Raw genomic sequence first — 19,312 nt, 5'->3', positions numbered from 1 at the left:
ATTCAGGTGTAACTTCTTTACCTAGAGAGGAAGAAGAATGTGGAACTTGCTACCAAATTGAGGTGAATAGCATAGAAACATTGAAGGGAAAGCAAGAAAAGTACACGAAGAAGAAAGGAACAAAAGGAAATGTTAATAGAATGAGATTAAGGTGAGAAGAATTTTGTGTGAAGGCAAACACCAAATGTAATATTCTGTGTAACTCGTAACGTAATCCGTCTGAGAGCATACTTTTGACAGTAATTTTCCAAGAGAGGTGTTTCAGTGGTAGAATAGAAGAGAATGCTATCCTTTATTTGTGGAAGTGAACGTTCAAACTAGCCGGACAAACACAGACCATAGTGGATGCCAGAAATCTGAAAAAAAAACAGAAAATGCCGAAAATGCTCAGCAGGGCAGCAAGCATCTGCAGAAAAAGAAACAGAGTTAAAGGTTCACAATGACGAACTTTCATCAGCTGAGAACCTGTTGTCATATGAGATTCAACACACTCAATATTCTCAGTAAGCTTTGCAATGGGTGAGCCACTGAGAATTATGCACTGGTAAGTCACTGCCACTTTATGACATCTAGATTTTCATATTCGGATAACACTTGACCAGAGATTGGCCGTTGTGGAAAGGAGACTGCAGGACATTTAGCGCATTTAACCCACATGTATTTTGACAGTGAACCTAATTAACATAAAGTAGGTGAGCTCCTGGCTTTGAAATGACTGTGGTTGGGAGCTTGTCGGTGGTTGAGGAACCTGGTGCTCCTGCAGAATTTAACAGAGAAGAGGTAGACATTGTCATTTTCCTGTTTCAAATGCAGTAAGGTTCTTTGCTTTGCAATGTCTGTAAAGATTGTAGCCAACTTATAAAAGCCTGGGTTTCGGAGGCTGTTGAAACTCATCTGCAGAAAATCAGCCAGTGAGTTTGGCCGTCTTCAGAAGAGCATTCTTCTGTACCCCCAGGGAGTTGCTCATGGACAATGGTATTAGGTGACAACTGTCATGAATGCCATAAGCACCATAATGATGCATTTGGAAACAACACTGAAAAAAGTCTAATGGCTCAGATTTTGGGGTGGTGATGATGGTGGAGTGGTCTGCATCCACCATCAGCGCATCTCTGAAGCTAACAACAACTTCCAGAGTCTGCACATGTACTGTTAAGCTCGTAAATCCAGATGTTACTGTCATTGATTCTAATCTTCTCCAGAGAACGCACTGTTAAAGTTCGACCAGATTGTAACTAATTGGGAATCTATGAATTGATGGGAAATTCCACTCTTATGCTTTTAGTCTCAATGCAAAAACCCTCAAAAAAGTTACTCCTTGTTGAATGTGGTATATTTGGGTTTTTAATGGCATACTAAGATCATGATACTGCTAAACACCCTCACTGGCCCTGAAAGAATTTTATATTTGTTGAATGTCAAATTTCTCCATTATTAGAAATTCCACATTTTTCAAGTTAAATTTTTAATATTTGTTTCTGATATTTTATCTTCTATATTAATCACATGCACATGCCCCAATCATTTATTTTGCTATCTGTAAAAGCTTTAAAATTATAAGTGAAGGGATTCAGTGGTTCCTAACTTCCTGGCTTGATACCTGTGTGAATACTTCATTGTGACTGGCTGCTTAACTTGTTTGATGACATCACTGCTGCTGGATGCCTGGAGATCCCCACGTCTTGGCACGTGGAACAAACTGATGTTGGAAATGGGAAATCCACACCACAGAGATCGCTAGATTTTCGTGGCAGTTTTCTTCAACGTCAGTGGCAAGCATAGTTGCTTTGCCGCTGACCACAAAATCCAGCCAAATGATTTTACCAGGTCAACAAAGGGAAGAGAACTTTTTTAATACCATATAGTGTGCTTGAGTTGCATCCACATCACATTGCTTTCAAATCTTTGATATGCACACCATGAATGTTCATTTTGCCATAAAATATGAAGCATTAATGTCACACAAACAGAATTTCAGAATTTGTCAACAGGAGCAGGAAGTTTCAATGAAACACTGAAAATAAATTCTGTTTTGATTGGGTTTTTTTGCCATTTCCATATGACAGTTACTTTTAAGCTTTTGTTTAGTTGTCACGTGGTGTGGGTTATTACAGTGTATTCTGCCTATTGTAGTTGCACAGAAGATAAACTACAATTCCCTTGATGTATTTCTTTTATATACAGATGGAATTGCCAACATTAATTATTGCCAATTCTAATGCGTCCTGATGAAGGGCCATCAGTCTGAAATGTTAACTCTGTTACTCTCCACAGCTGCTGCCTGACCAGCTGAATGTTTCCAGCATTTTCTATTCCAGAAGCTAGTATCATTAATGGTGAGAATGAAGCTCCCTGATTGGCATAAAAATCTACCCAGTTCACTAATTTAGGGAAGGAGATCTACTATCCTCACCCTATACGTAATTCGGACCCACAACAGTGTTTCTCTGAAATGATCTAGCAAGCGACCCAGTTGTGTTCATGAAGGTGGCTCACCACCACCATCTCAAGGACAGTTAGGGATAGGCAACAATTGCTGGCCTTGCCAGTGGCGCCCACATTGTATGAATGAATAAAGAAAAATCATACACTAACTTTACAGAAGGCCACTCACAGGATTTGAGGAAAAAACTGTGAAACAAGTAAGGGCATCTGGTGTATAAAATCAACATTTTAGATGATAAACGTTGAGTGGTCAATTTTGTGGTTCATCACAACAGTGGCTGCACTTCGAAAGTGCATCACTTGTAAAACATTCTGGGACATCCAGAGATCATAAAAGTCATGAGATGAATACAAGAACCATTCATCCTTTCTTTAATTGCTGGTTTGTTAATTAAACCTTTAGGAAATAAATGAACAATGTAATTACTTAACAAAAACAGAATTACCTGGAAAAACTCAGCAGGTCTGGCAGCATCGGCGGAGAAGAAAAGAGTTGACGTTTCGAGTCCTCATGACCCTTCGACAGAATTACTTAGCTGGTTGAGGTTTTTAGCTACACCAACTATTCATGGATTAGAAGTGTTTTTTGATTGGTTTAAACTTGGACCACGGAATGTCGGGTCAATCAGCATGCAAGCTATTTGTAAAAAGAGGTGAATCGTTTATACTTAAATTCTGGCATTGGAATTGTTCAAAACAATATTGATTAGAAACATCTCAACAGGTTCAAGATCAGCCACATTTTAAACTTTGCTATTATTAATGCGCAAATGTACATGTTGAATTGCTACAAAGTCCTCAAAAGGTATGGCAAACACTAAGGATGATTGAACTGCAATAGGACGTAGATAGACATCAGAAAGCGTAGATGACTGGCAGATGGAATTTAATACAGAGAAGTACGAGGCAAAAGAGAGGAAATATAGACTTAATGGCACAATTCTAAAGCTTGTGCAGGGACAGAGGGACATTGGGGTTCATGTGCATAGATTTTTGATGGTGGTGGAGAGTAATTGGTATTCTGAGAGTAGTTGGTACTCTGAGAGAGTAGTTAGCAAAACAGGGGTTCTTAGGCTTCATAAATGGAGGTATTGAGTACAAAAGCATGGAAGTTATCATGAAATTTTATTAAGCTTTAGTATGGCCACAATTAAAGAATTGTATCCAGTTCTGGTCACAACACTTTAGGAAAGATGTGATGGTCCATGAGAGGGTGAAGAGGAGATTTACCAGAATGGTTCCAGGAATGGGGGATTTTAAGGTTAGATTGGAGAAGCTGGGATTATTCTCCATGAAACAAGGAAAATTTAGGGGAGATTGACATAGGTGTACCGGTACAAGATTATCACAGGCCTGGATATGGTAGAAAAGCTGTTCATACAAGGTCTAGCAAACATAAATTTAAGGTTTTGGGCAAGAGATGCAGGTGGCTGTGAGAACATTTTTATACAGCAAGTAGTTCTGACTTGGAACTCACTGCCTACGAGAGTGGTGGAAGCAGAGAAGATCAATGATTTCAAAATCTGCAAGGAAAGAATGGGGGAAGGGGACTAACTGGATTGCTGTACAGGGACTTGGTGGGTTGAATAGCTGCCTCCTGTGCTCTTATGACTGTATTGTACAAAGAAAGAAACATTGGCGTAATTTCAGCTAATGGTGGCTCTCGCTTGCCCCTCATTTGATTATTTAAAATTCATTGTTAAAGATTTCCTGGGAGCAGATGTTAAGCATAAATAGATGATTAACCTTTATCCCAGTGATAACATGTTGTCGTTGGAATGGAAATTCATAGTATCACTGAAGGAGGACTCTGTATTAATGGAATAGATTTTTATCTTTATTATTAATGCTAGCAAAACACTCCACAACACATCTGAGAAACTACTAATGTACTGCAAAAATATACAGTCATCTTTGATTTTGACATCATCACCTTGGAATGTCTACTCTTTGCACACACCTTAACTTCACAACTAAAAGTAGATATAGGATAAAAGTTTACTTCCTACTGGCAGGTGTACACCCAACCCGATCGGGTGTAAAATTGCGTGAGAAGACGTTGAGCAAGTGTCCCGACGTCATTGCGCACTTGCGATATTTAGCTCAGCGGGTGTGCGCAAAAATCAGAAGCGCACCCGCCGACAATTAGAGGGCAATTAAGCCCATTAACAGCGCAATTGTCTTCGATTTTCATGGCCCGAATACTTTATGGTGGGTGGACAAGTGAATCAGCCAGGCGGCTTTTGCATTTTTCATCAAACCTCATCCAAGGGCAGGATGAAATTTCCGTGATGAAGTAAAATGAAAATAGATATCTGTGGACAGCCGTTTTATCAGCAATGTTTTTAGGTGATTGATTATGATGCATGGACACCTTTTTCAGCTTTTGAAACCTTTAATTTAGCTGTTTCAGGTCTCCAGCTCCCTGAGGCAGCTCTCTGCCTTCAGGGGGCTTTCTCGCAGCGCTCACCCACGCCCGTGGAAAAATCATCGCCCCCCTTTTCCCGCCCCCCACCCCGGCAGCGCTGAGCTTTTCAGCGGGCGTTTCATGCTGGCTGTTAATTGACCAGCCAGCGTGAAATCACGGCCGGGGTGCCCATTTCCCAACTGCTCCTGGCCTGCCGATCAGGCGCGCCTGCCAAAGGTAAAATTCAGGCCATTGACCCTGAACCCCAGCTTTCTCTTCTAGACTATTGAGGCATTTAAACCAACATAATTTCTAAACCCCATGAGATAACTATTCTAAGCATCGTTGGCTGTGCTGTTGGAGTGGAATGGAAAATCTGGGATCATCAGGGTGATACTCTTGAAGTATCCCTGCCCATGTGCGAGACCTGAATATAGTCATTGTAAATTCTATTGAATGCATTGTATATAGGGTGCAGTGTGGTTTTGCATCATTTAGGATAGGGTACTCTATGTGCTCTGTTTCCCTCTGGAGAAGTCCTCAGAATTTCCAGAGGGAGTGAAGATTCTGCATTGTTTTTGAATGTTCATTTTGCTCATGCAGCTCTGGTGGATGTAGGGGTACCTACAATACCCAGATAGATTGGGACACCACCACCTGGAAGCTCCCCTCCCGGTCAGTCACCATCCTGACTTGGAAATATATCGCTGTTCTTTTACTGTCGCTGGGTCAAAATCCCGGAACTCCCTTCCTAACAACACTGTGGGTGTACCTACACCACATGGGCTGCAGCAGTTCAAGAAGGCAGTTCACCACCACCTTCTCAAGGGCAACTAGGGATGGGCAATAAATGCTGGCTCAGCCAGCGAAGCTCACATCCCGCGAATGAATTAAAAAAAAACGTAATATTAAATAAACTTGCTGCCATCAACCAGCAATAAGATTTAAATCATGAACGCTTACTGTAAGATCCAAACATGAAAACACTTTCACAATCTGCACTATGAAGGTTGTTGCAAATTTGATGGGCATAAAAATAGTTTTGGGCTTCTCTGGACAGCTACTTTGTAAATACTGTAATTTTTTTTCTTAGTCTTTAATTTGAGCAGGCTTTAGATCTGTTGTTCTTACAGCATTTTCATGATAGATAAAGTATGTTCTGACAGTTTTGGATGGAACCTGTATTGATTATACTTGTTTAATTTTTTTAGCTCACTGGTTTCATTCATTGTTAAATGATTGTTCTGCTGTATATCGTTGCCATTGCCATGAAGGTTGCCACAAACCTCTAACCCAATAGGCTGGTCACCCCTCCCCAACCTTCACAGCCCCTTTCTCATCCCACAATCCACATTCCTACCGAAGACCACAGATACCACAGTTAGCTGACAGTTATTCTACTACCCAGATGGACGGAGACGTGCACATAGAGGATTCTTCACACAGACATCACTTAGCATTTTCCCAGTTGCTATTGATCCTTTTGATTGCTTCAATTAATAGCACAAAAAAATCCAACATGCAATGCAAGAAATGCTTTCGGTTCACTCTAATTTCACCTCTGCATAATCCTTTCAAAAGCTTGCAGTATAATTAGAAGGCTCAATAATAAGCTGCTGAATCTGTAATTTTTGCTTATGCAGACCACTCATGCCTATGATATTATTCAGTTAGGCGCACATATGGGATAAATTTTATGATAGCATTTTCTATTTAGAACATTGAGGGTTAAATGACAAGTCAAATTTATATAACTGTCCTTTAATGCTGACTGCTCTGTATGCAGTAAAGCCCTCATGCACTCAATGTTTATCACCTGAAATTTATTGTTAGCAACAATAACCTGCTTAAGAAACTTTGAAGATTCAATAAAGCCTTTTAATGTGACTAAATATGTGCCTTTAAAAATTGTTAGTTTTATTGCAAATGTTGTTGATTGATTTTTATTTTCAAGATGTTGTCAGAGTTGCTTCATAATGCCCACTGCCGCTGTCAGAGTAAGGAAAAGCCTTCATCCTGCTGGTTTGGTTTTGAGTCGATGGCCTGAATTTTCAGGCAGATGGATAAGCTCTGCGTCTGTGTGAAAATGCTGGCAGAGGCACGAATCCAGAAGTCCCACCTCCGAACTGAGCCCCTGCCATTTTCTTGGAGTGGGTGTTGGGGAATGGAAGCGGGTTCTAAATTGCACATCTGTGGTTCCTGGAGGCAACAGCCCATATAAATAAGCAGCTGTCTCCACTCATGCGTGATTTTGGTGAGGTAGGTGTCTGAAATCTGAAATGTGCAGATTAGACCTTGTAGGAGCAGGTCTGAACTTGTGGATTTGTTTGGATAGTCAGGGTAACCTTTTGGAGAGGTAAGCTACCCCTTTGGATATGGTCCCAGGACACCCTTGGGGGACGTGAGGTGTCCTTTGGTGGAGGTAAGGTACTTTTTAGGAGAGGTAAGGGACCCTTTTGCAGATGCCAGGGATCCTCTGGGAATGTTAAAATTAAACATGAATGTGTGTGAAAAAAAGTGTCTAAACTTATTGAAACTATCAAAGCTGTCTAAGAACTATCAATTTGTCAAAGAACCATCAAAGTTGTCAAAGATGTCAAAAAACTGACGAGCTGTCAAAGAACTGTCAAAACCCACTGGAAATGTCAAAACACATTGGAACTGTCAAAGTTGAGTTACTGGTCTTTAAACTAAAAATAAGTGTGGAGTTTAAAAAAATCAGTGCTGGCTCTTTCACTCTGTCTGTTTTCATAAGCCTGGGGTCTATCATTATAGGATTTGCACTGTGGGACAGATTTTATAGCCTAACATTCTCACAGTGGGTTGCCTGTTTAGTGGGCAATTTGATTGATAGATCCAAGAGGTTATAGAATAGAGATATTTATTTTCATAAGAGATTAAGTACTTAATTGAAACGTTTGTTTTCATAAGAAGTTAGTTGAAGGAATTTCAATGTGCTGAATTTTTTTTTAGCAATGAGAGTGCTTTTTAAAAAATAGTGATGTCATCAATAGACACATTATTTTATGTCAGCATGACCTCTGAGCCCATGGTGGATATTAGGTGAGCTGGCATGAAGGGGGTAAGAGCAAAGGTTGGTAGATGGGGCCATGAGTTCACATGAGCTGGCACTAAATTGGCATGGGGGCTATAAAGGGCCATGGGGATGAAGGGGCATGGGTTGACATAGTGGGTATAGGGGTCCATGGGGTGGGTACAGACATACAGGTTGGCATGGAGGGTATGAGGGGCCATGGTAGGTGGGTGGGGGGCATGAGGTGTCATGAATAGGCCATGGGGAATGTGTGGGGGTGTGAGGGGTGGAGGGATTTTGTTTGCTTTTTTTCAATCTTTCACACAGTGCTGCTGCACAGAGGCAGGCCTTCTGTTCAGCCCGCCTCGGCCTCTGGCATCCTGCCCATCCCCCACTCCAGTATGACAATCCCAAATGCGGGGCCTCTTTTTCCCAGGTCGGGTTTGCAGAGCTGGGAAATGTCCTGACTATGCACACCCGAACCAGGAGCGAAAATCCGTGTCTAAGTCTTACGCATTTAATGAATCATGTGAAGCCACTATATTTTTCTGCTGCCTTTGAGTCGGCATACTCAGAGTTACACTCACTGATGATTTAACAGTATAACTGTGTTATAAAATTGGCGACACAGGCATTTATACAATTTTTACACAACTTTTAATTTATGTTCCCTCCTTGGGCATGAAAAAACCTCAAAAGCCGTGAGATTTTGGTAACTCTACTGATATTTCTATATTGGACTGCCAACCATGTTGTAACTTTAACATGTACCGATTTGTAATGACTTCTGGAGTCTATAGGAGCACTTCTTTAAGAGCTATGTTGGAGTGATACAGGATAGAACTTGGAAAGATCACCCTGAGGTATAGCTCTGCCTGGACAAGAAGCTGCCAGTCAACTCACTGCCTCAATAACTCTCAATGGGACTTCCTCTTGCTGGGAGTTCAGGTCTTTCAACCACTCTCAGGACAACGGGAATCAAAAATGGAGTTTCCTCAAATTAATGCTGCCGATCAATCTTGCTGGGGCTCAAAGGTTGATCTCTCGGCTATCTCCAGTCATGTAAAAGGTCTTGCAGAGTAAATGATAATCTGGTGAATTGAACTACTCTTCACAACTAAAATATCTTAAATGTAAGGGGCACCCAGACTCCTGATTCGATTTGACAATTCATAGAGCAAAGCATAAAACAAGGTTGATTAGCTAATATATGAAACACACTGGAGTAAATTAAATGAGGTCTTGCTGGTGGTTCAGGAATTGGGTATGTGGCCTTGCAAACTTGGTTTGTAACACACCTGATTTTTGTCCAGTGTTTTTAGGACTTGATAATGAGGTTGTGCTACAAGGAAGCATTCACAGGCTTCCTTACCATGTGGAAATGATGAAACATAGTTTGAATCAGCCCATTAGTGTCTCACCCATAGAAACTCGGTATATGACTACTGAGCAGATAATCAAGGCCTGCTTAGTGATGTCTCCTAAAAAGGGGTTATAGTTTTGTAGGCTAAATTGAGAGGTCCAACTGTTAAGCAGGGAACATTTCAGTGTCCCTGCACTAAACATCTTGCACACTTATTTCATTTTCTCATACTTCCCTTATGCTGGAGCTTTATTTTGCTATGCTATACTTGGAGTTTGTGTACCATGATCCTCCTGCAATGTAGGGTAGTAAATATGAAGACTGAGAAGATGAGATGCAGTCAGTTATCTTCCTTCCTCTGCCATAAGTTGCATGAGGTGGATCCAGCCATGATGGGAAATGATCCAGAGGGCCCTGACCTACTATACTTGCACCTGCCACTGCCCCAAACATGCCACTCCTACCTGGGCCATGTCAGAAGAGACCATGCTTAAGCTTCAGCGACAATGTAGTGGCTGAGCCCTAGAATTTGTACATCTTATCCTGTTGCCATTAATGTCACCACAACATTAAACTGTTCTGCGACAGAACATTTCCAGGTCACTACAGGAGACTTCTGCTAGATCAGCCAATCTACATCCCTTTGCCTACTTACCTCCCTTTGCCTATTTTCCCAATGTTATCACCCATTAGGCCTCCAGCTTCCTTTAGTTGGGAGGGCTGCAAGTTTCCATCACTGCCACCATGGCCACTCCATTGTCTCCCATGATGCCAACAGGACATGGAGATGTAGAAATGTCATTTTCCCTCCTGTGTTGAAACTTGCCTTTTCAATCAGACATCATTAGAAATAGTGGCAGAAAATGAACTGACAAAACTTACCTTGGAAGTGACAGGTGGATTTGGCTGGGGGATAGCCAGTGCGAATAGATTGGCTTCTCTTGCTCAGGTTTTAATATAAAAAAAACCCACAAGTCATATAGTCTCAATTTGTTTCATTAAAATGTTTCAGTTTTATGTAAAGGTTCTTAATGTTTACTTCAAAAAACAAGTGCCATATTGCTTTATGGGAATACAAACATAACTTGCGGCAGATTTCTTTCAGTGCTCCTGCTATTTTTATTATCAATTTATTTTATTACTGTAGCTGGGAATAATTAAAATAACATAACTTGAGGCTTACAGGGATGATTGTCTCTTTTTAAAAAAATACAGGCTTAGTTTTTTTTTAAGTCTTAGCCAGCGAAAGAGTTTTATAGTGGGTGTTATTTGGCTGTGACTTGAAACTGTAAAGAGCTGTTTCTTTGTAACAAAGCCTACAGAAACCACCGAGGGATCTTGTGTATTTAGGGCTGCAACGTTATTGATATGAAAATGAGTTTTGAATGTGTTCAATGAATGTAATCATTCTGCCCAAATCACTATAGCAATGGCTATCATTCCTTATCCTTGTATCTGAGACTGACTGTGGCTAACCTGACATGTGCTCAACTCGCACAAAACAGAAGCAGTGACTGGCAGAACTTCTTGGAATTCAATGCTCTTATACTCACAGTCCATTGTTGCTGTCTTAGGTCGACCACCGGACTAAATTAACGCAACAAACTGATATCAAAACCAGATTTTCAGCTCCAGGCAAGCAGAAGTTGCATTTTGTTTGATCCAATTAATTAGAAAAGGGTACCACATGTTTACCAGATCACAAGATACTTACAGATGAGGAAGGCCAATTCAGCGATCATGAACCCATTCCATTGCTGCATCTAATTGGGGTAGAATAGAACCTCCTAGTGTCCATTTTTGCAGCCTTAAAACAAACACATCAGGCCCAATTTTGGACACACAAAGATGCCTGAAAAACATCTGATCTGAAATTTAACCATTTTTCAGGCATCCTTGGTGCCCATTAGCCATTAGGTCCGTTAAATCTGTAAATGAGTGACCTGATGTTTACATTATGACCCTTCACTGTATTTGGACAGTGATAAACAGCCCAAGACATCACGCCTGTGCCAGTCAAAATTCTTTGGTGGCTGCTGCCACCTAAGCAAGCATGCTCCATAGTCATCATTGTCGCACCTCCCCATTTCCAGCTCCAATGCTCTTCCCTGGTCTAATGTTTGTGGAGAGCACACCAAGGGCCAGTAGCTCACACATAAAACTGCTAATAGAGAGGATCAAGGCAAACCTGAAATGGTGTCTCTGACTTCACAGTTTGAGTAACAGACCCAGAAAAAAGGTTAGTCTATTGTTTTTTAAATGATTCCCAGATTTTCACCATTCTACACAGGAGTCCATCCAAAGTGTTGATCACACCATATAAGAAGCTTAATATTCTGCGATGAGTCCCAAAATTACCTTCTTTTATTTTGAAACATTTACTAGCTTGAAAATGAAGAAAAGGCAGGTCAGCATGTCAATTAATCTTAACAGCCATTAAATCTGATGCACCTGTATTAGGTAAATATATCACACATATGTATGTATATAATATATATATATATATATATATCACTTCCCCATGCTTAAGGAATGTGAAGGCATGAAAAAAGATACTCCAAAAGTTATTGTAATGTGTCTTAACTGCTATAATTTGAATGTTCACTTTGGGTTACTGTAAAGATTTCATTCGATTTTAATGAGAAAAGACAAACCAGCTAATGAAGACAAGTGGTGAAGTAAAAATTCTCGTGGAGGAATCAGGAAATATTCATTTCAAACTCAGTCATAGGAACATAGGAAAAGGAGTAAGCCATTCAGCCCATTGCGTCTGCTCCTCCATTCAATATGACCATGACTGATAACCCACTTCAATTCCTTTTCCCACATTATTCCCATATCCCTTTACGTCATTGGTATTTAGATATCTATCTCTATTTTAAACATACTCAATGGCTGAGCTTCCACAGCTGTCCAGGGTAGAGAATTCCAAAGATTCACAACCCTCTGAGTAATAAAAAAAATTCCTCATCTCGGTCCTAAGTGATTTGCCCCTTATTTTGAAATGGTGCCCCCTGGTTCTAGACTCCCCAACCGGGGGAAACATCTTAACTGCATCTACCATGTATTTTGTGGATTCCAATGGGGTCACCTCTCATTCTTCGAAACGCTAGAGAATACAGGCCCAGTCTCCCCAGTCTCTCTTCGTAGGACAGTCCGAGTGAGATAAGATGCCATTGTTGAAAATGATACGCTGCAGCCTCTGAGCATGGCTGGGGAAAGAGATGCAGTCAGTAGCAAGGGAATGGATTTTATATTGTGGGAAGGAGGCAGGGAAGGAGAAAGACCATCGTTTTATTCTTCCTGCCAGTTAGCTGAAAGAAATTGTGACTCATTCAAGACTTTGATGTTGGACAAGCACAAAGAGAAGAGGTATAGCTGGTTATCTGTATAATGGATATGCACTTGAATTGGAAGGAAGTGACTAGAGATGTCCTACAAGGATCTGTACTGGGGCCTCAGCTATTCATTACATTTATTAATGACTTGGATATATGGTTCTCAGTCAGTTATCTCATTTTGCGGCAAAGATTAAGTGGTATAGTAAGCAGCATAGATGAAAGCATAAAATTACAGAGATTGTATGAGTGGGTGAAACTATGGCAAGTAAATTTCAACACCATTAAGTACAAGGCCATCCATTTTGGACCAAAAAAGAATAAAACTGAGTGTTATTTAAATGGTGAAAAGCTGGTAACAGCAAATGTCCAAAGAGATTTAGTGGTTAATGCACACGAATCACCAAAGAGATGTGGTAAGGTAAAAAAAAATAAGCAAAACAGGCCAATGAAATGTTAGCCTTTCTAACTGGAGGATTAGAATATATAGCTACAGCTATATAAGGCCCTGATAGGCCACAGCTGGGGTATTGTGTACAAGCCGGGACACCACACCTTAGAAATGATGTATTGACCTTGGAAAGAGTGCAGGACAGATTCACCAGAATGATACAAAAGTTCCAATGTTTAGATTATGAGGAAAAATTACATAAATTAGGCTTGTATTCCCTGGAATATAGAAGGAGTGATCTGATTGACCCTCTTAATATTTGAAAGGAATTGATAGGAGAGACTGGGGCACTTTTCCCACTGATGCTGGAGCTTAGAACAAGTGGACATAACCTTAAAATCGAAGCCAAGCCATTCGGGAGATACGATAAGAAACATTTCTTCATGCAAATGGTGGTAGAAGTGTGAAACTCTCTCCCACAGAAAGCAGTTGACGCTAATTTAATTTAATCATTTTAAAACTGAGACTTCTGCCAGGCAGGGTATAAAAGGATATGGAACCAAGCGGAAAGATGGGGCAGGATTTTTCACTGAGCAGGTGGGCGCGCACTCGACCCTCTCGAGCGTAAAATTATGCGCGATGTTTCAGTCAGCAGGAGCGCGTGGGAGTCGGCAGCGCGCCTGCTGAAAATTAAAAGGCCCATTAAGGCCATTAACAATGTCATTGAATTAAATTTCTCACTGCCCGTCCAATCTTATAGTTGGTGGACGTGCAAAAAGGCTGGACGGGCCTTTGCATTTTTTGCAAAACCTCATCTAGGGGCGGGATAAGGTTTCGATCCGTCATTAAAAAAAAAATCATCCTAATTTCTAAAGTTCCTGCTCCTGTGACAGAGTCACATGTTTTTTTAACATTTTAAAAATCTTTATTTTTAAGTTTTAAAACTCTTCATCTTCCAGCATGCACCCATGCGCATGCACAAACTTGCACTCTTGCCTTCCTCCCCCACCACACAGACAGCGCTGAAGCATGTGTTTCACGCTGGGGGTGGGGGGGGTAGTTGGTGTGGGGGTGGGGGTCTTGATGGGCCCTCCAGCGTGAAATCGCGGTTCAGCCCCAATCACTAGTGGTGGTCGGCTTCCTGAACATTCCTGCCTTTCCCCGCTGAGTCCGCCTGACAAGGGAAAAAACCTGGCCGTGGAGTTAAGATATATATCAGCCTGATCTCATTAAATGGTGGAACAGACTTAAGGGGCTGAATGGCCTATTCCGTTTCCTACGTTCCAATGTCTCATCAGGGTACATGTGAATGCAGGCCTCATGCATACCAAGAATGCCACCAAGCAGTAGGAAGAGGAGGAGCCTGAGCTAGATGTTTGGGTGGGATGATGTGGAGTGAGAAGGGAAGCCATTGCTGGAGCTGTCATTGCTGATCTTCAACCAGATAGTAATGGAACCATTCAAGAGCAGTCCCAGGTAGCTGGATGACAAAGGATGGACAGTGGAGGAGACATGTGACCAACCATATCTAACACAGGGGTAAACACAAGCAGATCAGCTATAATCTTATTGAATGGCAGAGCAGGCTCGAGGGGCCGAATGGTCTACTCTTGCTCCTATTCGTATGTACAGCAGATAGATTAAGGAGTACAATAAGCAATAATCCACCACAATCATCGTAACCTAGGATGTTCTTTATAACTTTGCCTAGGTCTGTATTATTGCCTAGAGGAGGGTGGAAGCTGGTTTGGAGGAGTTTAAACTGGGTTTTGGGTAAAATGAAAAGGAGCTGTGATGTGATGACATCTTCAAAGAACTTATGGAGGACCAGGAGGTCAGAGATATGGTGATTATTGGAAATGATGTGTACGTAAAGGCGGTCAGGAGATCTCAGACTTAGAGACTGCATGAGATGATGAGATCAAGCGGTAGTCAAGGTTGTGATTTGGGGTTCACAAGAAAGGTGAGTTGAGATAGTACAGGAATGTAGCCAAGTCAGTGGAGCGAGTATTAGAGGGTTTGAGGTGCAGGTTGAAATCATTGTCAATGAGGAGTTGCTTAATGTAGAAACTAAGGAATGACATCTCAGTAAGGAAGGTAGCATGTGGCTTGGTAAATGACAAGGAATTAAAATGAAATGATAGAGAATAAATAGCAGATCCGAATTTGGATCCAACTGGAATGGCAAATATATGTTTTTGTGCCAAGATGATGCCAAAAATAGGATGAATATACCTCAAAGTACATTTTGTTTGAAAAGACCTAATAATTTGTTTTATTTCTTAGAAACAAGAAAATAAAAGTGGTAAAAACAAATAATGGTGCATTTCATGATAAATAATTACTATCGATGGAAACATCCATGCTGTTAAATTAATAAATCCACATGGATTATCCCACAAGGTCCAGGGAAGCCTTAAGTGGAATGTTAACAAAAAGGGAATTTCAGTAGTTTGTGAACATTTAAAACCCTCTGTTGGAAGCTCTCAACCATTTCTGAGTGCATTGTGGAGAAATTAAACTTGCACCATTGAATTATTTCTTCACTAACATGACATTACTTACTCTTTCTGATAAGTATTCCAGGTAGGATTATGTTGCTGTAGTCTTTTTATTTAATTTTCCATAGAATTTTTACATAAAACTTTATTATTTTTCAGAAAGCTGGTAGTGGTTGAAAATAGAAGGTAAATATTTCATCAGAACTGGCTGTTTATAAATTATCATTAGCTTTGCCTACATGTTAGGAGACTTAGACATTGATTTAAGGGATGGATTGTACATCTCCAATATGTAGGTCACCTGTACAAAGAAAAGGACTTGTGCAATGATCTGAATTTAAGGATACCTTACACCCTCACATGAAGTAAGGACTAAGTTATATTTTCAAAGGCAACAAATTGCACCTGTCTGGGAAATTTTCTAAATTTAAGGAAGGGCAAACCATTATTTTTATTGGTGAGTATGTGTTCATTTCAGAGACTTTTAAGAAGTAGAATTGTTACCTGCTTTAGACATCCTGAGGGATGAAATTTCTTCTTTGACAGTTTTAGCAAAAAATATGTCAATGTTGGTACAAATTAAGAGCCCTGAGTAAGATTCAATCTAACATGAGCAATGTGATGAACCCATTTGAGCAATAGGGCTTTCAAAATATGCTGAATCCTGTTCAAGAGATAACATGAAAAGGCATCATGTACCTGTTTGTGTTCACCTAATAAAAATCCCATGCTTGGACAAATTCAGCAATAAGAGACTGTCTAAAATGTTATTATTTGTGTGATTGTTATGCAAGTTGTCCACTTGAAAGTGAACTGGGCTTGTGAAAGTTTTAAACATTCTGACCGATGACATTTCCATGTGGCACTATAAGCTTCTGGGAGAAAGAAGCAGACATTTTTGATGGAGGAAGTTCTGAAACATGAGAACAGCATGTTGGAGCAAAAAAACAAACTAGCCATAAAAGGGATGTTGTGCATAAAATACTGCAACGCGAGATATAAACAAGCAAGGCTCCAAGTGCAATGGAAAATGTTGGTCTGCTGATCTTTTAAAAGCCCCTGGGGCATAGAAAGTGACGACAATTGTTTGAATCCAAGTCACATGAAACAATTGGATGTTATTGTGGAACTAATCTTAATTTTACAGGTCAGTCATTTATTACTGACACAGCCACTTTCTCTAATGGGGCAAAAACTGTTTACAATTCTAATACCACTATTAACCCACTTATTTTTAAACTGGCTAATGTCTTTGTTGAAATAGATTACTCACCCATGTTTCAATATTACCCAGCATGACTTTAGTACATAAATCTGTGATTGGCCTAAAATTAATTCTGAACTGAATTAGGATGGCAAAAATTGACCCAAGAAAGAAGAGCAGGAAATTGTCAGTTTTGGATGATCCTACTAGTATTGAAAAGGAAGAGTGCCACAATTGCACGTAGAATGAGTTACCAAAGACTGCAAGCTGTGTCTCCCTAGTTCTGTTGAAAGTCAGTCTGCGGGCACTTTTCAGGTTAAATAGTATTTTTCCATTGGGGTAAGAGGACAACGCTTGCTGCCAAATCCAAACCACAAGATCTCTGTTGTCTCCTTCAGCTCAGCGAAAGGAACAACTAGGCTGAATTACAGCTCCCATTTGTAACTAAAAAATGAAATAATCACCCAGGCCTTGAACCATTAAACCTTAATTTTGGTTCAGTTCCATCAAATAGTTCATATTTGAGGAGACAGATCCTGGAGCTGGATTGCAGTCGTCCTTTTTTTTAACTTCATGTAGCTTTTACAAATTCAAGCAGTTCCTCTAGAAAGAGCTTGACGTGGGAGTGATGTGATTGATTTTGGATATTGCCTGAAATATCTTACCTGGTGGTTAAATATTGCAGACATTGGCATTAAAACTACATCAGCGATTATAATTAATGTCTACTGTGAAATCATCTGCCTTGGTGAGGGAATAACAGATTGGGCAATAAGTCTAAATGATACAAAGCCACCAAACTTGAAATTGCTGAGGGGTTAAACATGTAACTTATTCAACCATTAAAATTCTAGGCATTCCAATGAGATATTAAATCATACGAACATATGAAATAGGAGCAGAAGTGGGCCATTCAGCCCCTCGAGCCTGCTCTGCCAGTTGATAAGATCATGGCTGATCTGTTTGTCTTTTGAATTCCACGTTCCCATCTACTCCCAATAACCTTTGATTCCCTTGCCTAGCAAGAATCTATCTACCTCTGCCTTAAAAATATTCAGTGACCCCGCCTCCACCGCTTTCTAAGGCTGAGTTAAAAAAATTCTCCTCATCTCTGTCCTAAAAGGGCGACTCCTAATTTTAAAACAGTCCCCACTAGTTCTAGAAGAAACATCCTTTCCACGTCCACCTTGTCGAGACCATTCAGGATCTTATATACATCACCCCTCACTCTTCTAAACTCCAGGTGGAAACAAGTCCAGTCTGTTCAACCTTTCATGATAAGATAATCCACTCATTCCAGGTATCAATCTAGTAAACCTCCGCCGAACCACCTCCAAATCAATCCCTACTTTAGAAACCTCGATGCAATATGCTGCTTGAAAATGTCTTTGATATGTTTTATTTTCATTTTAATTTCCTTCTTGCTTTCTAACAAGCTCACTAATATTTTACCTGTCAAAGTGCGAGCTGAACTGCTTGTTAGGCTAAGCACATCATTCCTATTTGCCCAGATGATTAATAATATGTGTAGTTTTTAAGTGCAGACATTTGCTTTGTACTAATCTTGCATGTGCTTTGCCAAATGCGTTTGTGTACACTTTTATAAATGTGTCATACCTCTGCTTATGTTGGAGCAGCTGGCAAAAATCCTCTGCCAATGAATAATGGTCTTCATGGTGCACTGTAGCTACATTGCAACAAATTGACACTCGTTATTCAAATTTATATATAACTAGATTGCATTTATTTTAGTGATAGTGTCTCAAACATATGTCCCAGTTGTTTGCATCCTACTTTTAAAATTTTTTTTTCTTTCAACAGATCCTCCTGTCTTCAGATCAACGTACAAAATAGGTAGGCCTAATGCATATACACTCGGAATGTCTGTTTAAATATAGTGAGTGGAAGGTTGAAATTGTGTTATTCACATTCAAGCTCAGTGAAGACAAGCACATAGAGTAAACAACTTAGCACTGAAATTTAAAGGGGTGATTTGTTTTACTTTTTAAAAATTATATTATACTTTCTGTCTCCAAAGTTTGGTTTTAAGACAATATGAGCTGATTTACAATTTTATTGCACATCCAGCTAATTCCAAACTATACTTACATAATTGGCAAATTGATGGTAGAAGTCTCATATTAAACAGCCTGTTGCCAAGTGTCAATTAAAAATACCCAATCTTTAATGCATTGGGCATGGTGGCAAAGCACATTAATAATCACACCCGAGTTCTGAAAAAGAGAACAGAGTTAAATGGCAGAAGGAATTCATATTTATACAGAGACAAAAGCAAGAGAAAAAAATCTAAGGCCGTTAAATTCAATAGTGCCAAAAATGAGCGCTGGAATCATGACAGTGATTAACCTGCACCCGTTGATTGCAACACAGGCAACGCACCAACTTCATGCTGCCTTCTTATTACAGTGACTTCAACAACACTAACCACACTGTTAATTGGTTGGAACTGTCAGCAGGGGACAATATGGCTAGCACCATTTAAAGCTAGCCTGCACCTCTTGAAGGCGAGGTGCATTGTGATTGGAGCAGGTGCTGGCAGTCACGCAGGAAGTGAATCTCACCCGGAAAACATCGGAGAATGGCACAACACAATTGAAGCATGTGCTCC

General features: G+C 40.2%; 1 protein-coding gene across 5 annotated transcripts in view; it reads left to right on the top strand.

Moving 5' to 3' along the window:
- LOC121293593 (platelet-derived growth factor subunit A-like) overlaps positions 1 to 19,312 on the top strand; it is a 65,799-nt gene that overhangs the window by 19,091 nt on the left and 27,396 nt on the right. For 4 of the 5 annotated variants that reach the window (XM_041216679.1, XM_041216676.1, XM_041216674.1 and 1 more), the window contains one exon: positions 18,505 to 18,537. The exons of the other annotated variant lie outside the window; for it this stretch is intronic. In XM_041216679.1, coding sequence (XP_041072613.1) covers positions 18,505 to 18,537 — 33 coding nt within the window. The remainder of the gene's footprint in view (positions 1 to 18,504; positions 18,538 to 19,312) is intronic. 5 annotated transcript variants of the gene reach the window in all.

Source organism: Carcharodon carcharias, chromosome 22 (assembly GCF_017639515.1).
Source record: "Carcharodon carcharias isolate sCarCar2 chromosome 22, sCarCar2.pri, whole genome shotgun sequence".
Taxonomy (NCBI): Eukaryota; Metazoa; Chordata; class Chondrichthyes; order Lamniformes; family Lamnidae; genus Carcharodon; species Carcharodon carcharias.
Note: the sequence above shows the minus strand (reverse complement) of the source record. Positions and strands in the feature narration are given on the sequence as shown.